We start from the raw sequence: 24,702 nt of genomic DNA on the forward strand, positions 1-24,702 counted from the left end.
CAATTATGTGTAAAAATAGTGCACAACAAGTTCAAGTATAACAAGGAATTAAAGTATTAAATTTTTTTTTAATTTTTATGACCACCACAGCAATAAAAGTTACTGAAAATGAAATTGAGAAATGAAAAGAAAATTTTTGTAAAAAATGAAAAGGTGGTCTAAATGAAGGAATTCCAGCAAAAATGATCTTATTTCACGGCCAAAAGCCATGAGTATTGTTCCCTAGGCCATTTTCTATCAACCTACCAAATTTTAGGTCAATCGGAGTCAAAATGAACAAATCAGCACAATCTAGCATCGATTAGATAGTTTTACCCCTGACAAGCAAAATTCAAAGTAAAAATAATCTAGAAATACCTAACTCCTCTATCAATCCCCGACAACAGCGCCAAAAATTAATATGTTGGCTCTAATTTGTCTTCTAAAAGGAGCACATCAACTTAATTAATACCAAATACCCTAACTAAAGTAGTATAGGGTAACTCGAGTCATCTCCCAACGATTATAGTAGATATATGGTAATCCTAGTGGTTATTAGACAATTGGGAATTTGAATTTTCTTTTTAGATTAGATCGCGGGGGGGGGGGGGGGGGGGGGGGGGGGGGGGGGGGGGGGGGGGGGGGGGGGGGGGGGGTTGTATTAAGTTCTAAATCTAAATAATGAAAAGAATACTAAGTATTGTAGATAAAATTGCTAATTTGGAAGTATTAAGAACAAATTGCATCAACAAAGTAAAGAAGTGCATCAACAAAGTAAATAAGTGCATCAAAAAATAAGCAAAAGAAATCTAATGACAATTAACATCCAAAATACTGTAAAGGAGAAATTAAACAAACATTTGACATTCAAAATCTAATTTATGCTCAGAAATGGCAAACAGGATGAATAGTGAATCTCCCTATGTCCCTGGCTGGAGGTGGATGCGAGGCGACAAAACTCCACAAAAAGTACGATGAAGGAAGGAATCTCCAACTTCGATGCAATCCCCGTGGTTGATGCGGCGGGTGAGATGATGTGGTAGAGAAGGGAATCCCCTTGACTCCTCGGTGGATGGAAGATGACCAGATTGAAGAAGGGAATCCCCTTAACTTCCTTCCGATGGTGGCGATGAATGAAGATGATGATGGTGGTGAGGTGAAGGTGGCGGCCAGCCCTTAGGTCAGGTCCAAAGGAAAGAATCCCTCTCATCTTCAGAAAATGATGTTTTTATATCCCAAAAATAGCCCCGTAACATGGCCATGTCTTAAGGCACGGCCTGGAGAAGGAATCCTTCGATAGCAGAGGCACGGTCGTGCCTTATAGGCACGGCCCCAGAATGGCTTCATACGGTAGAAGAGGTACAATCGTGCCTTTTAGCACGGCCTAGAAAAGGAATCCTTCTACACACCCTGAAGTAAAGTTGTAAATCTTGAAGTTATCTTTATTTTGATAGGTAGTACGACTCATGGGTCCATCTAAGCTAAATGTTATACTCATTTACTTTCAGTCTGCAAAACTGTCCAAATAAAAGACATGACCGTCTTTAGGCCCTGGAAGGGTGATGCACAACCTTGGAAAGGTGAGGCATAGTCGTGTCTTGTGAGGCACGACCTGGACTTATGAGGCACAGCCTGAACTTCAAGTGGTCCAGATTATGGGGCACGGTCGTGTTGGCCTCTGAAGCACTTCAAATGACCTCCAAACACATCAAAATGTGCTTCAACTTGATCCAACTTCATGGCTCTTTAAGTATCCTACAAAAACACATTAAAAACATTAGATTCAACCCCGTATCTGTAGGAATAAGCAATATAATTTAAAATGAATTCCTACTCGTAAAATGTGTTAATACTCAATAGTTACATAACGAGAGGAGCAAAAATATCAAATATTAGAGCCAAAATGAACTATAAAAATGCATGCTATCAAGTATCTATGTGTTAGATATTTTCAATGAAGCATTCAATATTGAAACAAACAACAAGTGTACTCGAAAAGATAATCAATTAACCACCTACTCGTGGTTTTATCATCTTGACCATATAAGCAAGAAACGCATGACCAAACTATAAAGGGTGAGCAGTTTAGAATCATTTGAATTATATTTATTTGATAATGTAAATCATGCTTTAAAGGCAAGATGATTAAATTACCTTTTACCAGAAAGGGCGAACTAGTGGAAGAGTTGCTTGACCTTATACATATCAATGTGTGAGGTCCAATGTCAACTCAAGTACGAGGAGGTTATAACTACTTCATTATCCTTTATCGATTATCATTCATGATTGGGGTATATGTATTTAATAAAATAAAAATCTGAGGCATTTGAAAAATTCAAAGAATTCAGAAATTGAAGTATAGAAATAACTTGACAAGAATATTAGAACACTTCGATCCGATCAAGGTAATGAATACTTGATGCGGTGTATTTTGTTGGGAAATTTTTATTTATATATATTATTCCCTTATTAAATGTGTCACTACACCCATTATCAAAATTAATTATTTATTTTATTACCAAACTCCTAATTATCGCTAAAGTAGTATAGAGAGGTCCGGGTCGTCTCTCTTGGACTCAATGATCGAAAGTTATTCTAGACACATGGTGCGGGGTTTTTATTGTGTTTTATTCATCTCACTATCTACATCTTTATTTATTCACAATTGAGTCCTACAATGCAGTTCATTAACATACAATCCTATTTACAATAATATACAACAAGTTTAACATATTTGCACATTAATCCACATCTATACATGAATAAACCACAACTATTCTACGATCTACAAATTAATCTACAAACATAGCTAAACAGGAATTATCTGAACATAAATGTAAACAACAATATACAAACGTACATGATTAATTCATACATCAACAACAATTACATGACAAACAAATATAAGTCAACATCATACAACATGTATTATACAACACTACCAATATACAACATACAACTTATTCAAATTACTCAACAACAACACAATCCATATTGTAACGCCCAAAAATTCTCAAAAATAATTTTAGAAATATTCTATGATTTTTCTAGAATTTTAGAATATTTTTCTGGAATTTTTGGATTAGAAAAAAAGTAGAAAAAAATATGTCATGGCTAAGGTTCAAACCCGGAACCTCTAATAGTTATAAGCCTTAAGTGGATTGTGCTAGCCATGTGCCCCAGCAAGGTGTGCTAAAAGAAGGGAGAGGAATTGTATTTATAGTTCGAGTTGAGTTTAGAAAATCACTTAATATAAATAGGAAACTTAAGAGAGAGAAAACCTATTATTTCGTGAACCCTTCCTCACCTCTCACCCCCGACGCCGTCGCCCCTCTCTGCCTCTTCCTCTCGGCGCACCAAACCCTTCTTCCTTGGGGTGGCCGGATCAAGAGAAGGCTTCCGGAGAGATTCTTCTACGAGGACGCTCCTCTCCGCGAGAAGAACGCGTAGACGTAGGAAGATCGCCGAGAAGATCTTCTTCTCCGAAACTCTAACGGAAGAATTGTAAGGAAACTTAGCGCAGGATGTAAGTACCCCTCACCTGCAGTATAAGTAGCTCCGTTCGTATGCATAAGATCCCTAGTTTTAGTTAATCGCAAGTTTATGCATGTATGTTGAGATTAACTTCTCTTACAGGTTTTAAGGGCACCACTAGATGGGCTTAGACGTGCTTCCCCCTCTAGTTTGGGGTTTAGACGCACCGTCAAGTGCCTAGGGTGTGTCCTTAAAGAAGGAAGAGAGTTTTAGGCACGTAAGGTGCTTGAGAAAAATGTTAAGAATCTCTAGTATAATTTTAGCATGTTTAACATGTTTATGAAAGTAGATTACCTTGCCTAAGTGATTATGGACCCTAGTTCGTCCATTGGGTGGGCTCCTAGATCGCCCCTAGGCCCTAGATCGCCTAGTAGATGCAAGGTTAAAGAAAAGAATTATTAAGAAAGTATTTTACTTTTTATGGCATGTGCTTGGACTCTAGTTCGTCCATGGGTGGGCTCCTAGATCGCCCCTAGGCCCTAGATCGCCTAGTAGTACCCTAATGGGTTCGGGATTAGCTACCTCGGATCTATTTAGGGATGCGCGCATAGTTAGCACAATGCCGGGCCCACAGCAGCATGATTAGTATTTTCACTTACTATATGTATAAATTTCAAAAGTTCATTATTAGCTTTAAGTGAAATCAATTTTTAAGATCATGCTTAGTTCAGTTAGATTTCTATAGTGTCATGTGAAATCAGTTAGTAGTTTATGATTTTAGTTCATGTGCTTATTATGATGAGTATGCCATGATATCTGTCTAGATTATATGTTTTCTTACATGTGTTTTCAAAAGCATGATTTCGAAATATGTATTGTTTTGTGAGTAGGATGGTACTTGCTAAGCTTTATGCTTATAGTTTCATTTTCCTTATACTGCAGATAAGGGCAAAGGAAAATTGGATTAGCGGAGGCGGCAGAGACGATGTGAAGTGTGTGATGTGGTGGAACATAGAATCAAGAGCCTTGGGAACTTGCATTATGAAGAATACATTATTGAGGATGCTAAAAACTAGTTTTCTATATGTTGTTTATTTCCGCACTTTTAGAATGTTAACAAACATGAATTATGATAGTCATAGCCTGTCTAGTAGTTCTATGCTTTACTTGATAGTTGCTACATTACAAGTGCATGCTAATTAGGAGTGAAATGCAAAGTTTAAAGTTAGGGAACCATTTTGGATGTTAACATGCTGTTTATGATGAAACCAGTTGATAGCATTGCTTAGTTTTAGTGCCACGTTGATACAATGTCCAGGTTTCTAAATCCATGCTTAGAAGTTGCTAAAGTATGCCTAATTGTCATGCAAACATATGTTTAATAGTCTAGAATTATTTAATACCTGTGGTAAGGCTTAACTATAGGTTTATTGTGGTTTTGGTACGAAGTAGAATGGACTTGGCACGTTTCTGAAATCTGAAAATTTGGATTTCAGAAACCCCAGTCGACTGAGACAGATTTCAGTCGACTGGGAGCTCGACCAGTCGACTGGTCAGTCGACTGGGAGCGAACAGAAGGCGTGCAGTCGAGTTCCGTCAGTCGACTGGCCTCGAACAGAAGCCCTGGCGCAGAAGCCATCGAGTGCAGTCGATTGGCACTAGTGCCAGTCAACTGGGACCAGTGTGCCAGTCGACTGGCTAGTGCCTCAACTGGGACCAGTGTGCCAGAATCCACTAGTGAATTTGGAGTCTTTTGTATCTGATATCCAATTAGCATCACAGTCGACATAGTCAGTCGACTGGCCTCGTTTGGATTACTCAGAAGCCATGGTAATATCCGGACGTATGTAGTGTGAGATACATCAAACTGCCTATTATCGAGACTGGCTCACCATAGTTTTTCACTAGTGCCAGATCATAGGTGACTGGGATTGTACGTGTCGAACCTTGTCAATAGTCTACATAATGGGATTGTGTCAGAACTATCCCATCAGATGTCCTGAGAATTTTAATTTCCAATATAATATCTGCTCGACCCATATCTTTCATATCGAAATTCTTGGTCAACATTTCCTTTGTAGTCATGATTATCTCATGATTACTACCCATTATTAGCATATCATCTACGTATAGACAAACGATTACATGACCTTCAGGTGTGTTTTTGACATAAATGCATTTGTCACATTCATTTATTCTGAATTCGTTTGACAGCATTACTTTGTCAAATTTTTCATTTCATTGTTTAGACGCTTGCTTAAGTCTGTACAATGACTTAACAAGTCGACACACCTTTTCCTCTTTTCCTAGAGCCACGAACCCCTCGGGTTGCTCCATATAAATTTTTTTTCCAACTCACCATTTAAGAACGTAGTCTTAACATCCATTTGATGTATTTCAAGGTCATACAGTGCTGCGATGGTTATCAGCACTCGTATGAATGTAATCCTTATCATCGGCGAGTAGGTATCGAAGTAATCAAGGTCTTCCTCTTGCTTGTACCCCTTGGCTACAAGTCCAGCCTTATACTTGTCAATCGATCCATCAACTTTATACTTGTGTTTTAGTATCCACTTACAACCTAATAGTTTATTACCAGAAGGAAGGCCCACTAATTCCCAAGTATGATTATTCATTATGGACTCGATTTCACTATTAACAGTTTCTTTCCACATTGGAGCATCGGGACTAGAGAGAGCTTCACTTAATGTTCTTGGGTCCATCTCTGACATAAAAGTCATGAAATCTGGCCCGAACGATTTCTTAACTCTAACCCGTTTGCTACAACGTGGCTCTTAGCTTTGATCGTCAATAACCCTTTTATAACAACTAAGTTCAGAAACATCATTTTTGTTCGAACTTCCATTGTTATCACTTTGAGTGTTTCCCTTCTTATTTGGGAATACGTTTTCAAAGAATATTGCATTTCGAGATTCTATGGTTGTTCCCACATGAATATCAGGAATGTCTGACTTGTGAACTATAAAACGATATACACTACTGTTATAGGCATATCCGACAAATACTGCATCGAATGTTTTAGGTCCTATCTTTACTTGCTTTGGTTTAGGTACTTTGACTTTTGCCAAGCACCCCCACACTTTCAGATATTTGTACGATGGCTCGCGGCCTTTCTATAGTTCGTATGGAGTTTTATCATTTTTCTTGTGAGGGATTTTATTGAGAATGTGATTTGCCGATAATATAGCTTCCCCTCACAAGTTCTGGGGTAAGCCTGAATTTATCAACAAGGCATTCATCATTTCCTTTAGCGTTCGATTTTTACATTTGGCAACATCATTCGATTGAGGTGAGTAAGGTGTCGTTGTTTGATGGATAATGCCAGATTCTGAACAAAATTCATCAAACGGTGCACCATATTCTCCACCTCTATTGCTATGAATTATCTTAATTCGTTTGTCAAGTTGATTCTCAACTTCTGTTTTATAGGTTCTAAATGCCTCTAAGGCTTCGTCTTTACTTCTTAAAAGAAAGACATAATAGAACCTCGTGCAGTCATCGATAAAAGTAATGAAATATTTTTTACCTCCTCTAGTTTGCATGAATTTCAAGTCACATAGATCACTATGTATTAATTCTAGAGGAGTCGTTGACCTTTCCACTGAATGAAAAGGTAGTCTCATCATTTTTACTTTCACACACACTTCACATTTATGCGTTTCGTCAACATTGACGTTCGATAATAAATTTAGTTTGACAAGATGTTTCAGAGTATTATTATGCACATGTTCGAGTCGATCATGCCACAAATTGAAACACTCAACAACATAGCTGAAAGCTTTTATTTTATTACCATCAAAATTTTGAAGTACAGTCATTACAACCATTTTGAATAGACTTTGTTCTAAGTACCCTTTTTCTACGAAAATATCATTCTTCGTAAGGACAAAGTTATTGGACTAGAACACTAGTCTAAAATCGACCTTAACAAGTGTCGATCCAGAAACTAGGTTCTTCCTGATGTCAGAAATATGGAGCACATCAATGAGTGTTAGCTCCTTCCCAGACGTCATCTTCAGAACAACTTTTTCGAGTTTGACAATCGGAGATGTCGTGGAATTGCCCATATAGAGCTTTCTTCCACTTATCGGAGTATACTTGGAGAACATCACCCTATTTGAACAGATATGACGTGTTGCTCTAGTATCGATCCACCACTGCTTCGGGTTATCGTCCACTGTATTGGATTCAAACACGACCACAGTGAGATTCAACTCCTCAAAAGAGGTTGCGACGTGGTTCGCAGCATCCTTCGGCCCCTTGGTTGGTTTCTTTGGGCATCTCCAGTCCTTGGACATGTGTCTTGGCTTTCCGCAATTGTAGCACGAGCCCTTGAACTTCTTGACTTAAGCCTTCTTCTTGAATTGCTTCAGCTTCTTGGCGTTCAGCTCAACCAGGTTGGGCATCTCGTCGATAGTCCGCTTTGTTCCTCTAGAGTCGGATAACTTTTGATTATCCTCCTCTATTCGTAGCCTCAGGATCAGGTATTTAAGCCCTATCTCCTTTTGCATGTGCTTCAGGTAATTTTTGAAATCCTTCCATGACGGAAGGAGTTTCTCGATTACCGCAGCTACTTGGAATGACTCGTTCAGCAGCATGCCTTCGGTGTCCAGATCACGCAGTATCAGTTGCATGTCTTGGACTTGAGATGTCATGCTTTTGGAATCCACCATCTTGAAATCCAAAAATCGACCGACGATGAATTTCTTTAATCTGGTATTTTCGATTTTGTATTTCTTTTCAAATGACTCCCACAAAGATTTTACCGTCTCCATCGAAATATACACGTTATACAATGTATTGTCCAATGCGTTGAGAATATAATTGCGGCACAGGAAATCTCCGTGCGACCACTCATCGCAAGCAGCCTTGCTACCTTCCGTAGCGTCTGGCGGGTCTTCACGTAAAAACTGTACGAGGTTTAGCGTCGTCAAATAGAACATCATCTTCTGCTGCCATCGTTTGAAGTCGGCTACATTGAATTTCTTCGGCTTCTCTCCGTGTGAAATTGTTGTCAGAATGGCGGTCGGAATGGCCGTCGGAATGTCATTGGTAGCCATATCAGTTTGCAAAATATCGTTTACGATTGTTGTTTTCGGTAACTCCGAGAGGATGCAAATTGATACGGATCGTCGAGGCTAGTGTTCAATATTATTTCTGTAAACGATATTGCTCCGCTACGATGCTTACGGATAGCAGCAACTCGTTCCCAAGATACAACGACGAACGTCTCAGAATAGTAGCACTTCAAATTTCAAGACTGGCAAACCTTCTCGTGGGCTTTTTGGACTCTGAATGCACAAGATGAGATGAATGCTCAATAGAATGGGAAGAATCGATGAATTCGATGAAATTTTCAGTATCTGGAGGGATCTATTTATACCAAATGAAGAGGTTGAATACTCTTTGGGTGAGTGGCTATGTCCTTTGGGTAGGATCGATCTGGGCCACCCGATCTGGAGGGTTGTAACTCATATTGTCGTCTAAATGAGCACGTCAATTTAATTAATACCGAATCCCCTAACTAAAGTAGTATAGGGCAACTCGAGTCATCTCCCAACGATTGTAGACGGTGTGTGGTAATTCTAGTGGTTATTACAATTGGGGATTTGGATTTTTCTCTTTTTGATTTGGATGGGGGGTTGTTGTCTTAAGTTCTAGTTCTAAGCAATGGAAAGAACACTAAGTATCAAGAACAAATTGCATTAATGAAGTAAAGAGTGCAACAAGTAAATAAGTGCATGAACAAAGAAACAAGCAAGAGAAATCTAAGGACAAACAACATTCAAAACTGTAAGGGGAATTTAAACAAACACTTGGTATGCCAAAAGTCTAATCTAAGTTCAGAAATGGAAGAAAAGTAAAGCTAATGATTCTCCCTAAGGTTCTCGCCGAAGGTGGATGCGAAGTGAAGCGGACTCCACGAATGATGCGCCGAAGGAAGGAATCTCCAACTTCGAAGCAATCCGGAGAGGATGTGGATGGATGAGATGACGTGAAGGAGAAGAAGGTCCTCTTGCTCCTTGATGGATGGAAGGTGGTCGGATGGAAGAAAGGAAATCTCCTCGCCTTCTTTTCCGGGGCAATGAATGGAGATGGTGGTGAAGAAATGAAGGTAGGTGGCGGCTAGGGCGAATCCCGAGGAGAGAATAGCTTTTCTCCATAAAAAATCAGCTTTTATACCCAAAACCTGCTCCGCGACACGGCCGTGCCTCATAGGCACGGCCTGGGGTAGGCACCCCCCTGTTTGAGAGGCACGGCCGTGTCTCTTAGGCACCCCCTGGGCAAGACACGCTTCTGGAAATAGGCACGGCCGTGTCTCTTAGGCACCCCCTGGGCAAGACACTCTTCTGGAAATAGGCACGGCCGTGTCTCTGAGGCACAGCCACCCCTGTTTGAGAGGCACGGGCGTGCCTCATAGGCACGCCCTAGAGTGAACACGCCCCTGTGGAAGAGGCATGGGCGTGCCTCTGAGGCACGGCCCCAATATAGGAGGTTTTCTGCAAGTGCGTCACTTCCGTCCCTTTTAATCATGGCATAGAGGCCGAATCTGTCTGAACCCCCTGAATGAAAGTTGTAGATCTTGAAGTTATCTTCATTTTGGTAGGTGGTACAGCCCATGGTTCGATCGGAGCAAAAAGTTATGACCATTTTAGTTTTAGTCTGCAGAGCAGTCCAGCTGAGGCACGGCCGTGTTTGGACCCTGGAAAAGTGAGGCACGGCCATGTTTAGAGGAGGCACGGCCGTGCCTCTTAGGCACGGCCTGGAGAAGTTTCTTTTCTGTAAAATAGGCACGGGAGTGCCTATTAGACACGGCCTAGAGAGGGTGACCTTCGGTAAGATAGACACGGCCGTGTTTAGGAAGTATTCTGTAGAAGTGGCATTGCGGGGCCTTTTAGCATGTCTTAGAGATGGAATCCATGAAAGCACCCTGAAGCAAAGTTGTAGATCTTGAAGTTCTCGTCATTTTGGTATATGGCACGTCCCATGATTCCATCTGAGTTGAAAGTTATAGCCATTTTAGTTTTGGTCTGCAGTGCAGTCCAGTCGAGACATGGGCGTGTCTTGACCCACGGGAAGATGAGGCACGGCCGTGCCTCATGAGACACGGCCTGGGCAAGGTGGGGCACGGCCATGCCTTGTGAGACACGGCCTGGAGAGGTGAAACACGGCCCTGGGAGCCTCTGAAACACTCCAAATGACCTCTAGACACTTCCAAATGACCTCCAACTTGGTTCAACTTCATGGCTCCTTAAGTATCCTACAAAAATATATCAAAAATGTTAGATTCAACCCAAAATTTGTAGGAATTAGCAATATGGTCCAAAATAAGCTCCTACTCGCAATATGTGTTAATATTCAATAGTTACACAACGAGAGGGTCAAAATATCAAGTTTTAGAGCCAAAATAAACTATAAAAATGAGTGTTATCATCTCATCCATCAGATCTGAAGGGTTGTGACCCTCAGATCTCCCCTCTGGTCATCAGCCGTCAGATCTGGATCCAATGATCCATTTGATCTGATGCTTCAAATCAAGTCTCATCCCAAGCGGTCAGATCGTGACTCTTCGCGATCCAACGCTCTAGATCGTATCCCATATGATCCATTACACATTTTTGATCAACGGTTGTCATCTAGTCGCCCAGTCAGCAAAGTGCGTCGACAAAGTGCCCATTACGCGCGTGTACGCGTGCGCTAGTGGTGCGTGGCGGGCTCACAAGTGCGAGCACCTACTCGCCCGTGAAAGAGAGCACATAGGTTTTTTTGTGTTAACTCCATTAACACATCATCATCAATAAGGAAAGGAAGTCCATCGAAATTCTCCGATGTGGGACTATTCCCTATGTATTTTCTTATATAATATTAATTAATAATTAATGTTATTCTAGGCTGACTTTAAACAATTAATTTCTCATTCACCTTTAATCGATTTTAAGCAAATTAATAGTCTAAATCTATCTACTCGAAATGTAGATTTTGATTTTGAAGTCAATTATGACTTTTATTAATTGATGGTATTTTGATTTTTTTCACAAAACTATATTAGTTCGTTAAAATCCTAATATCCAACAATTTTTACTTTGTTAAAATCTCACAAGAATGTGTGTTTTGTGATGGAACAATTGCATGTAAAAAAGGAATAGACAAGGTAAACATGAGGCTCAACATCACTACATGCATCCAAACTATTTTTTTTTTAGAATTGTGAATTAGGTACTTGGAAATGAGGTCAACTATTAACAGGAGAGATAAAATAGGAATAAGATGTGTCCTTTGATAAATATAAAAATTGAGTACACCCTTTAAGAATTTGAAAATTTTAAATGCACCCTTTCCTTAATTATCGTTTTGTTTTTGAAGAATTTTGGTACTTACAAGTTTTCTTCAGCCTATCTTAAAGTGACACTAACAATTTTCTTTTCTTATTCTTTTTCAAAATAAGAACAGAAACAACATAAGAGATGCTCCGGGCGTCTCCCTCCGCAATCCGACTGACACAAGGAAAAGTTAGCCGGTAACTTCACCGACTTCTCTTAACCATCTCCTTCGCCATGAACTCATCCTCCACTGCCTCTCACCCACCGCTCCCGTTTCTTCGGGGGCTTCCTTTTTCGGCCACCGATTAATTGAGCCTGGAGGAAACCCAGACGCCATGAGACGACGATGGTCCGCGTGATCTGCTTCAGCCACTCGAGGAGGAAGGCCGAAGCTCTCATGCTACCGCAATCGTCACCAATCCTCGTGCGAAGTTGAATTCCTTCATTTATGGATGAAGCGCCTCCCCAAGAGCAAGAAGAAGAGGAAGAGGGACAGGACGACGCCGATGTGGCTTCCACAACCAGCTCCACCCGACCGGCTGATTGGCTCCAATTAAGCCTCGGGACCACCCCTTCGCCGGCAGTCATCCGCGAGAGATCAGGAAGACAGCCGCAACCACCGGTGACGATGCCAGAGCTCCGCTTGTCTGGAGATATCCCTTCATCACCTGCGGCGGCGGCGGTGGCGGTGGCTGAGCCTACAGGACCTTCAAGCCAGGATCCTACCAGATATATGAGAGTGATTTATCCTCCACCAAGGCAAACCGGCCTTTGGTTGATGCTCCAGGTTCAACAATCACAGTAAGTTTATTGCCATGCATCCTGCGCGGCGCTCACTGCCTAATTAGCTAATCCACCGATTAACTTGGGCTCGCTGGAATTGATGCAGAGGAGAACAGCCTTCTTTGCCTCAGATTGCCAGGAGCTACTTGAGAATAAGGCAAGCACTTGATTCAAGAAATTAAATCAATACAGTTCTGGTTTATTACAATCTTCCCTACTGTCGTCAACATACACCACATGCAGAGATGGAGGAATGACAGTGAGAGTGCTCATCAAGTACTTAGTCATCAAACTATCTTTGGAGGATGAATCAGAGGTATGTTCTTAATTAGTTACACACATTGCCATTTACTCTGATGCTCATGAAATACACAGAACTCTAATTAATAATTTTCATTACTTTACTCTTGTTTCCTACCTTACTCTCTTGTCGCCGTTGGTATACGGTTTTGTCATGGTAGTTGACGCAGTAAACATATGAAAGAAACCTGGGAACTGAAAGAGCACTAAAGAATGTGGCCTGCCAACTTAAGGCATAGTTACTAGTTGGAGTTTAGGTAGGACGTGCATGTCGAGTGCACATCAATACTTCTCACCGTGATTAAGGCTTCTGAGCTTGTCTTTGGCACTAGTACGACTACTGTTTAATTGAGTTAGGCGTACCTCAGCTGTGAGGTGATGATGATCTCATTCATATATGTGTGTATATAATTATATATATATTCTGCGGATGCATGATTGATCAAGCTTAATTCGGATCTCCTGCATCGACCATGCATTACAGAGGAGAAGACAAGAACAAGTTTGGCGTCTACGAAAACTTTGGAAGACAAAAAAAAAATATGATTGTATAGGTGTACAAAACTCACTGCTCACCTAACATGGCGACCTGAAAGTAAATATGTCTCGTCGTTTCTTCTTCCAAGTCTTAATTGGTTCTCTTTGCCTACCATGGTAGACCATGGCTGCCATGGGAAGCTGAAAGTAACTTAGCCTCAAAATGATCTCGACGTTTTAATTGTTTCCCTATTATATGTTTGGTGCTAAAGTTTGTCGGCAGATCTTTTCCAATGGGCATGCAGGACACCGTGAAGAAATTAATTAGGGCAAAATTTCTAGATCGTTCCCACTAATTAAAAAAAAACCCCACTTAATTTGGACCTTCTACTCGTGTTAGATGAAGGACGTAGAAGTACTCCTCCCAGCCTGCTCCACTAAAACATTCTTAGACTTGACGTCGCTTGGCATTATGTGCTACTTTATAATAAACACATTAGCGGTCTGCTGATGATGCAGAAAGAAATCTGCTATTGAGTCTCATGCTGAGTTGAGAGTACATTGATGAGGAGGTCTGCCGACGAGATGAATGTCGAGCTAGAGATGAAGTTCGACTGGTACAACATGATCCAATTTAGACGATGTAGCTTGACTTGTGCTCATTAGAGCAAATGTCAGAGGAGGTCAGAGTCATCCCACAAAATTCCTCCTATCCACTTAAATATTTAGGGTGTAGTAGATGTCAAAGCAAAGAGAATCATGAGTGGGAGAGAACATAATTTGTAGAATCATGATTCAAATTGTAGGATCACACGATCTGGATCCGGAAGTACCAAATCATTCATGGATTATGTAGAATTACTTTTATGATGAAATTGAACCAGAATCGGTGGAATTGATAGAATCGGAACAGCATCAATATGATCCTACATTATAAGTATTTTTTATTGGGAATGCTTTGTTAGATTTTAAACTGGGTCATCTTGTGGAGCAAAGGAGTATTCTTGAGATTGAGTGCATTTATTGTTATTGTGTTAGTAGAAAGTTTATAGTATTTCATTTTGTGATATAGAAATATAAATATTATTGAGTATTATTGTGTTAAAATAGTAGTGAAATTATTAGTTAATTTAAATTTGTAAAGATAATAATGTCATCTATGATATCGAGTGTCGACAGTTGTATGTATATATAAAATTATTAATCTATTTATATACAAATGATCTTTTTAGATATTTTTTTTCTAATTTTTAATTATGTATCATAAAATTTTAAGAATTTTTTATAAAATCGTACGATTGTACTATCTGATCTTAATCCAAAATTGATCATGCATAGGATCACGATCCTATGAACTATGAGAGAGATTCTATTATAGTAAATGATGCCCATACTATGATAGTATGGGCACCACATGGAGGTCATGGGTCACATCTATATATGACCATTAGTAAATTGAGAACTTGAGGAACCAAGTTTGATGAAGAGCTCAAGGTGTTTGAAGTGTCTCAAGGAGTTCAAACTAGGGAGTTGGGGGAGTTCCAAATGGGGAGCTTAGGAAACATATCTTGGGAGGTCAACTCCTTAAAACCTTAGGGCATGAGAAACATGCTGATGTAAAGTGGAATCATATAGGTATAATCTGTTGATCTAGGGTAAGGTCATTTCTAAGGGTATAATTAGATCTTCTTTCATGTTGAGTTGAGGTACAAAAGACTCGATTAGGATGTTCAAGTCATCGAGTTATTGAGATGGACTCATAGGTATAACTGGGTGGTAGCTAAAAAGACCTTTGAGGAGGGCTTCCTTAACGATGAAGTTGGAATTAAACAAGGCCAAGTGGCAAAGGGTGCCCATCAAAGAGCTTCCTTAATGACCAAGGTTTGTCACCCTCAACAATTCAACCAAGATTGCCACATTGGGGATCGACAAACTATACATTGTCTACTGTTGAGACAATTAGTGGACCATTTGTAAGATAACCAACCTTATCTTTAGGGGATAGGATAGACTCACTAATGTTTTCTTGGTATAAACAATGATGGTAAAATAGGAGATGCTAGAGAAAATCCTATGTATCCTTGATTCCCATGTCACAACTTAGTCTTGGGAAGTTACGTAAAGGTCTCTCATCGGGCATTGGTAAAAAAATACCAAAGTTGCCAAGGATGAGGAGGCACACCCCTTTCAGCAATTGGTCATGGTCGCGACTAAGATAAATGGAGAACTCTAAGGCAAAGCTCGATCGGACCAAGGTTGAGTTACTTGAGAGGAAGAAGTTACCCTTTGATGTAAATGCCTCTCGGTGGTGGATCTAGAGCATCAAAAAGCTAAGTTGGAAGCCTACCAAGAGAGCAAAGATGAACAGTGACATAAATGATAGGCAAACCTCTTAACATCTCTGAAATTGATTGAATACTAGCCATTGAGCCACCCATTTCAACTTTGGGTTGAGGGATGTGTGGCTCAATTTAAGGCCCGAGGTTATCCACCAAAGGGAGCGTTGACTAATTTACATGACAGTGAGTAGGCCATGTTGAGTCTCCCTCCTGATGCTTTTGAGCCAAAGTAATTGGTATAATTTGTTTCATGGGGGCATGTAATGACTGCATTTTAATTTGGTGCAAGAGCATAATTCTACAACTTGGGCAAACTCTTGAGGTCTAGGAGAAATTATTTAGAGAACTTGATCCTTCTACCTTGGGGAACTTTTGAGCTTAACAAGAAATTATTCAGAGAAATCGATTTACGACTTGAGTGAACTTCTAAGGTTAGGGAGAGAATAATAAGAGAACTTGATTCCACGATCTGAGTGATGACCCTATAAAGTTAGGAAGAGAATAATAAGAGAACTCAATTCCTTGACCTGAGCAAACTTCTAAGGTCGGGGAGAGAATAATAAGAAAATTTGATCTTATGACCTAGTAAAATCTTTGAAGTCAGGAAGAGAATAATAAGATAACTCAATCCCACCACTTGGACAAACCACTGAGGTTGAGAAGATATTGTCTAGAGACGTCAATCCTGTGACCTGAGTGAACCTTTGAGGTCGAGGAAAGAATAATAAGTGAATATGATGCCATGAACCGGGTGAACCTTTGAGGTCAATCTCGTGATCCAGACAAACTTCTAAGGTCAAGAAGAGAATAATAAAATAATTCAATCTCGTAACCTATAGAAACCTCTAAGGTAGGGGAGAGGATAATAAGTGAACTCGATCACTTAACCTAGATAAACATCATAGGTTGGGGTAGAACAATCAATCTTGTGACCTACACGAACCTCTGAAGTCGAGGATAGATTAATAAGAGAACTTCATTCCATGACCTAGGTGAATTTCTAAGGTTGAGGAGAGAATGATAATGGAACTTGATACTCCGACTTGGGTGAACCTTTGAGACCAAGAAGAGAACTCAATTCCATGACTTGGGTGAACCTCAAAGGTTGAGGAGAAATTAATAAAAGAAGTTGATTCTAGGACTTGGGAGAACCTACGAGGATAGGGAGAGACTAATAATAGAACTCAATCAAGTGACCTAGGTGAACTTTGAGATGGGAGAGAGAATAATAAGATAACTCGATCTACCAACTTAAGAGAACCCTTGAGGTGTAAGAGAGAATAATAAAAGAACACATTCTAATAACTTGGGCAGACTTTTGATGTTAGAAAGAGGATAATAATAGAAGTCAATCCTACAACTCAAGCAAACTTCTAAGGTTGGGTAGATATTAATTAGAGAACTTGATCCCATGACCTATGTGAATCTCTAAGGTTAGGGAGAGAAGGATAACAAAGCTTGATCCCATGACCTAACCAAACCTTTATGGTCAAGGAGAGATTACCTAGAGGTAGACACTAGAGATGTGGGGCTAAGGGGGAGAAATTAAGTTCTTGCATTATAAGGGAGTCCTTGCTATCAAAGCTTAAATTTAAGAAAATATCTTAAGAATCAAGGAACAAAGAAGACATCTTGAATATTCACATCTTGTTAGCCTCCTAAGATCATGTTGATCACCTTTTATATGGGATGATTGTTAGTGTCTAGCCTCTTACTAGGTGTTCTATTTCTTCTCGAGAAGGTGAATTATGACAATCTCGGGCTTGGACTCTTCTTATCAACGTGTCCCACTTTGAAGGCCTTGTGTGATGTATTATTCGACCTCTCTCAGAGGAAGTACTCTCTAAGTCCTGGAGGGATCTCATATGATGATTGAAATTAATAACATACTCAACCTCCTCGCTAAGTTGCTGAAAATCTTGAGTAGCATGACCATATTCACAGTGGAAAGAGCAAGAGGTTGGATGCAAGTCTTTTAGGTCCTCTTCTAAAACTTAGGGATCGTTTTAGGATCTGATTCTTCATGCAGATATGAAGTGCCCTTTCCTTGTACATTCTCAAGGGTCTATAAATGTAGTGTACCAAAAGCTTATCCCTTGGAGGTGGCCAGTACTCGACCTTCTTTATGCATTCTTGACAAGTCAGGGCATTACTTCTGTTTACTTGTATACTTTTTGGCCACCCAAGGAGCACATCATAGTTATATGGATCCATCTTCACTAGAGATCAGAAGGACTCTCCTTCTAAAGGACCGAGGAAAAGACTCTAGTCAACACCTCTAGAGCATCAAAAGGTACCTTAAGAGTTACCTAGATGAAGCATTGGACGTATTCCTAGAGTGATATTCTTGCATAAGCTACTTCATGTTGAATAGACTGCGGGAAGCTAATGGTACTTTTTTCTATTAGCGAAATGGTGCAAGAATGTTGAGTTGAAGTCCTTGAAGGATTAAATTGTGTTAGGCTTCAACATATTACACCATTGTTGAGCCGATTTGACTAGATGCGGGAAGCTTATGGTACTTTTTTCTATTAGCGAAATGATACAAGAATGTTGAGTTGAAGTCCTTAAAGGATTAAATTGTGTTAGGCTTCAACATATTACACCATTGTTGAGTCGATTTGACTAGATTTATCAAAAAGGTCAGGAATTTTACCTTGTCTGGGTATTAGTGTAGGAAGATAGTATTTTTTAAATCAACACAATTGACTTTTTGTATCGGAGGAACCATTCTACTTCTCCACTTGTGGCTATTTGAAGTTAGTCGATAACTTCTTGACTAAATCTCTACTTAGAAGAGAGTTTCTCTGTGCTACGTGGCTACCTTATTGTCTTCCTAATTCACTGGAGATCACCTAGTAGTTTTGTCTAGTCCTTCGAGTGTGAATGACCCCCATAAGTACTTTAGGCCATGTATTCCTCAGGTTGCATATTTTGAGACCTTGATGCTTTGAGATAGACTAACGAATTGGAAGGATTCAAAATTTTACTCTTTCTAAAGAGTTCCTCGATTGTGGTGGTGATTAATTGCATTAGCTATTCCAAAGTAATAGGCCTCACTGATATCTCTTGATTGGAGGATGTGAATGGTTGCATTGGCCATTAGAGGACTTGGGATCTTCTGTGTTAGTTCTACTAGTGTTTACCATCTCAACACCTTGACTTAATGTAATCAATTTCCTACAGACAATGACAAAAATATTGATGTTAAAATTTGCTATTGAGTTAGATGTCGAGGTGGCTATGCTAATGCAGATATCTTCCAATGAGGTGGATGTTGAGGTGGATATGAAGTTTGATTAACACTACATGATTTGACTTAGATAATGTAGCCTAACTTGCATGCACTAGAGTAGACATTAGATGTAGGGTGGTCTTGCAAAGCTTCTTTAATGTTTAAGTCACTAGGCTGTAGTGGAAGTGAAACTAAAGAGACTTATAAGAGGGAGAGATTGCATCCTAAAAATGTTGCTCATACCTTAGTATTTATAGATGTGAGATAAAAGAGAAACCTGTGGAGCTTATGACCACAATCTCTGGATCACTCAATCGTTTCCATTGATGGCTATTATTGGCCAGGAATTCTTGAAGTAAAGAATGTAAAGGGATCACAAAGAGGTCATGGGACACATCTGCCTATAACTATTACTAAATTGAAACTTTAGGTACTGAGCTTGGTGAAGAGCTCCAGTAGTTTATAGTACTCAGAAGGGAGATATCAGGGTACTTGGAGTAAGAAGCTCATATCCTTAGGATCTTGGGACAAGCTCAACATGATTATGTAGAATAGAACCACATAGACTTTGCTTGCTGACGTGGGGTAGGGTCATTGCTAAGAGTATTATCTACCAATCACAATAATCCTCTTTCATTGAATCACTCTTAATGATTTTAACCTATTTTATTCCCTTTTGCCCAAGTCCCATTTTAATTGAGCTACTTCCAGAAGGTACCATAGCTCCTATTGTAGTAGGAATGATCCTAACATGATCAAACCAATCCTCCATTCTGGTCATTTGACTCAAAGTTTGCATGGATCAGCCATTGCCCATTCATGACCACTCTCCTCTTGCAAGCCCAACACAAAATTTTTTATAGTCCCCTAAGATCATTCCCATAACTACACAATATGAGGCAAGTATCTTCTTAAGACCAATGTGAAAATTGATTCCTCTTACTATGTTAACTTGTACACTTGCTAATGGCTTAGAAAGGTTGATTGCAAAGTTAGTGCAAAACAATTGAAACAATCAACACAAACAAATGCTAACATCAATATACATGGTTCAACCTTGTTTCTTTATGACCTATGATTCTTTGGCGAATCACTCTCGAAAGCTTCACTAGTTTTTCTCTTTCTTGGGCTTCTTCAAGAGGTAAAGAAATTTCTCACAAGCTCTTACAAGATGATTCCAATGAAGCTTAAGAAATGAGGGGAAAAGTGTTGTAATAAAGCTCAAATGATCACAAGAATATGTTGTTAATGCTAGCACCAAATCGCTTCCTATGGTCCCACTTTAAAGCTTCAAACACCTTCAACTTTTCTTCATTGTTCTGATGTGTTGATACTAATCATATGACTAGAATTCGCCATCAATGTACTAATGCACTATATAGTAGTTAGATCACTAGATCATTGTCGTGCAACATTTTTAGATCAATGACTATCTCTAAGTTTTCCACAATGTCATTAAGTTTATTGATCCTAGGTTAGTCAACTATCCAATCAACTCAAGCATTAATAGAAATATTCTATTTGATGGGTGATCAATTTGAGCTGGCTACTTGGTCGACTCAGCCACCATCAGTCAATTAAAAATATTTCTATTCAACTAACTCCAAATTAGTCAGTTGTCCAATCGATTCATCCATGAATAAAAATATTTTATTTGCTAACTGATCTATTAAAATTGACTACTTGATTAACTCATCCACCAAGTAACTGAATATAAATTTTAGTTGATTAGATTGTCGACTATGACCATCCTAATATTTAAGTTTTCATCCAAGTTGAAGACTAGTTTCTCTTAGGTTTATAAGTCTCTCAACTCTCAAGTCACTCAAATGTTTTTACCTCACAACATCTTTGTCACATAACCATCTTCTGTTAGACTTCTCATCCTTCAAATACAACTCCACCTACATGATTGGAACCCTCTAGCTTAACTGCACTATGATCCAATCACCAAAAGAATGATTTCACTTACAAGTATCTTTCATATCACAACTCTCAACACTATTCTTGAAGACTATGGGGCCAAAAACTCTTACAACCATCTTTTAGTCAAGCTTCCAACACAATATTTGTGGTTATTGAAGCACTACCACCCGTGCTAATGTAAACCTAGCTATTGCTTAAAACTTACTCAACTTAGAGAGGTGGACATTTGTGTGAGGTTGTTTGCCGAAAGCATATTGACTGCAAACCTCCCAAGAAGGCAAAGGCTTTTCAAACTTTAAGAAAAATATTCTTGATGCTTTACTTTATATTAAATAATTATGGTATAATATTTATTTTTTCTCAAATAATATAGTATAATCTTTTAATTTTATCTAATTTATCATAATTTTTAACTTTCATATTAAAATCTAGCATTTGCTTTTCCTTTGTCTTATTTTTACTAAAATAATGACTTGATTGATGTTCACGTGACATGTTGCCACATAAAATCTAGCTTGATGGGTTTGGAGGTTGGAAGGCATGTACACGGGCAAGTTAATGTGCACAAGGGAACACTCACTTATGTGTGCCTACTTGGGAGGTCGACATGAAAGGGGTGAGGGTGAGGATTGTGTCGATTATGCTGCCAACTGGGTTGTAGTTGGATTTGAAATTAAGTTTGAGTTGCTATCGCCTTATTGTGATGACTGCAATTGACTTAGACATTTAAAAGGGACATGTTGGCTAACTTGTGTTGAGCCAAAGGAGGGGCCTCAACCTGCACCACAAACAATGGGCCCTTGATCACTAGGACATCATGCATGATCTAGGAAGGGACACCAGAGTCGCACAAGCAGTAGAGGCCAACAACTGATAGATATGTGCATGGAGTAGCATCAGTTATAACCGTGTAGGAGGGAGGCACATCATCTGACTAACCTAGTGAAGTTCAAACACCTAAGAATCCATTGCCAAGATTAGTACATCGAGAGCAGTAAAATAAACAACCACTTGAGCAACCAAACAACAACCTACAATGTGTTATAGAGCAGGCCAACTCCAATTGACCAATGTGTCAAGGGAGGTCTATAAGCCGACTTCATGGGTAGGAGAAACAAAGAGTGAACAATTAAGATAAGGTTGAGGGGCAGCAACCATGGCTAAAACAGCAAGTCACATTGGTATAGAAGCTATTGAAAAAAGATGGGATGCTGAGCGAGCAACAAACAATGCTCATTGAAGTGCAGCAAGTCTTGCAAGCATGGCCAATGAATGTTATACAAGCACTAGTGGAGTAGAAGCATTATAAATAGAGAGCACCATAGACAACAAATGGAAGCAAGATGGAGCTGAGCAATACTACACAAGGTGGGTAGGCTAGAGCAACTAAAACCATTGCTCAAGTTGAATTTTGGTCAAGCCATTTAGTAAGTGTGGAAGTCTCCTCTTTGAGTTCTAGATCTAAGTCTACTAGCACAGAAAGCTCTAGCTCAACATCATCATCTATGATAGAAGGGGACAAGGGACAACTTACAACATCAATATATACCTATAGGGAGTAGAGGGCAGTCAAGTGTCATCTAACCGTGCAAATGAAGATCGCTAGCTAGAACATAAGGGATTTTCATAAGCCCCTTAAGCTAAAGGGAGTGCAACACCTCCTTAATCAACATGACATTAGCATAATGGGACTGATGGAGACCAAAATGACTGAGGCAACCCTTACCACAGTTCTTCAATGATGGCTTCCATGTATGGAAGTGGTTCACAACTTTCATTTTTCTGATCATGAACACATTTTTGATGTTGTGAGATGTGTAGCTAGCAGACGTAGAGGTTTTAGAGGCTAATAAGTAGCTTGTTCATTGTCGAGTTCATTGCAAAGTCACTCAAAAATTTAGGGTCATGATATTTGTCTATGGGTTTCATAGTATCATTAGGCGACAATAACTTTGGAATTCCCTAAAGCAGCTAGGGGAGGGCACTATTGATCCATGGTTGGTATGGGGGACTTCAATGCATTGTTCACCATCGAGGACAAAGTTGGAGGCTTACCAGTGACAAACTAAGAGCTACAAGATCTTGAGAACCTTGTTCACAACAATAACTTAGTGGATCTTCAATCGATAGGGTGTCATCTCACTTGAACGAATGACACAGTCTCTTGCAAATTGGATCAGGCAATGGTGAACACTCAATGGCTAGTGGAAGACTTCTTCTAATATGCTAGATTCCTGCCACCTGTTGCCTCTCAGACCATTCCTATTGCGTCGTTTCACTACTCATGGATGGTTAGTGAGCAAAGAGGTCCTTCAAATTCAACAACACATGGATACTATACGTGTAGTTCCAAGATGTGGTGGCTGAGGCTTGGTCAAAGCCGGTAAAGGGTTTGCTATAATATATCCTCAAGGTGAAACTGTCCAGATTAAAGCTTAAGTTGAGATTCTAAACAAAAAACATTCCAACATATATTTTAGAGAGTGCTTCATGCTAAGGAGGAATTAGAGGAGATGTAGCATGGAATAATGGAAAGGGGTAATCAACCATTGACTATGGCAGTCTTTGGGAATGAGCCAACATGTTAGCTAAGGTAGAGCTTCTATTCCTATAGCAGTGAGATAAGGATTCATATATGAAGAATACGACCATTGTACAAAGTTCTTTCAGATCTTGTCAAGCGCAACAAAAAATGCAACACCATTGAGGCGATTGCGAAGGCATTCAATGAATGCACAAGTTTAGCAGAGTTTGCTATAGAATTCATTAGCTATTACCGTGTGCCAATCTAGATATCAAGGTGCTCAGAACAGGCCCGACGATTAATGAGGTCCAACAGAAGGGCCTCATCCAACCTATGACTCCAAAAGAGATCAAGAAGGCCCTCTTTGATATTGGCAATGACAAGGCACTAAGACTAGATGGATACGGGGTAAAATTTTATAAGGTGGCATGGGAGGCTATCGAGCCTGATATATAGCAAGTAATCTTAAGTTCTTTTCCTCTATCCACCTACTAAAATAATGGAATCATGCGCTCATCGTGTTAGTCCCTATATTTGCCCATGCCCCAAGTGTCACGGATTATCAACCAATATCATGTTTCATGATTGTTTACAAGGTAATGACTAAAATACTTGCAGCAAGATTGGTAGTGATCATTGACAACATACTTGATCTAGTTTAGGCAACCTTCATTCAAGGATGATCAATAATCAAAAACATACATCTTGCGCAAGTGTTAATGTTGAAATTCTCAAGGAAAAATGTATTCCCATGGTGTGTGCTCAAAGTGGATCTTCAAAAGAAGTTCGACATGGTAGACTAGACCTTCTTGAAGACTACCTTATAGGGCTTTGGTTTTCCACAATAATACATGGATTGGATCGCTGAATGTGTTACTACCATTTCTTTCTTAACAGGCATTAATGGAGTAGTATACAAACACTTCAAGGGGATGAGAGGCCTTTGATAGGGCGACCCTCTTTCTTTGTTGTTGTTTGGGCTATGCCTTGAGGTGTTTTCTAGACTTCTTTGAGATTTTATGCCACAATCGAGGTTTCATCATCATCCTATGTGTGCAACTACTTGTATCACACATTTTCCATATGCAGATGATCGTCTTTTGTTTGCGAGGGAGACGAATCCACCATCACATTTATTGTAGATTATTTGAAAGAGTTTGGTGATGTTATTGGACTACGAGCTAATATGCATAAATCTAGAATATTTATGGCTAGTGTTGAAGCACATATATAGGATAAATTGCTGGAGTTCATCGAATTCTAGAAGGGAATTTTCCCCTTTTGGTATCTTGGGCATCCCCTTGGTGGCCAAGAAGCTGTGTA

The 24,702-nt window shown here is 39.6% G+C and overlaps 2 protein-coding genes across 3 annotated transcripts in view; one reads left to right on the top strand and one right to left on the bottom strand.

Moving 5' to 3' along the window:
* Positions 1-7,820: 7,820 nt before the first annotated feature.
* LOC141844468 (uncharacterized) lies at positions 7,821-8,534 on the bottom strand. Its single transcript, XM_074732513.1, has one exon. The coding sequence runs from the start codon at positions 8,532-8,534 to the stop codon at positions 7,821-7,823; it is 714 nt and encodes a 237-aa protein (XP_074588614.1).
* A 3,394-nt stretch (positions 8,535-11,928) lies between these two features.
* LOC141844601 (protein LAX PANICLE 2-like) overlaps positions 11,929-24,702 on the top strand; it is a 34,287-nt gene continuing 21,513 nt past the window's right edge. For both annotated transcript variants that reach the window (XM_074732646.1, XM_074732647.1), the window contains exons 1-3: positions 11,929-12,596; positions 12,685-12,735; positions 12,822-12,894. In XM_074732646.1, coding sequence (XP_074588747.1) covers positions 12,244-12,596; positions 12,685-12,735; positions 12,822-12,894 — 477 coding nt within the window. In that variant the 5' untranslated portion in view covers positions 11,929-12,243. The remainder of the gene's footprint in view (positions 12,597-12,684; positions 12,736-12,821; positions 12,895-24,702) is intronic.

This window comes from Curcuma longa, chromosome 13, assembly GCF_044706935.1.
Source record: "Curcuma longa cultivar G26 ecotype Majalengka, Jawa Barat chromosome 13, ITB_CL_G26_1.1, whole genome shotgun sequence".
Classification (NCBI taxonomy): domain Eukaryota; kingdom Viridiplantae; phylum Streptophyta; class Magnoliopsida; order Zingiberales; family Zingiberaceae; genus Curcuma; species Curcuma longa.

What these genes read in the sequence shown, in the direction of transcription:
- LOC141844468 (XM_074732513.1), bottom strand. Translation starts at nt 8,534, where the DNA reads ATGGCTACCAATGACATTCCGACGGCCATTCCGACCGCCATTCTGACA.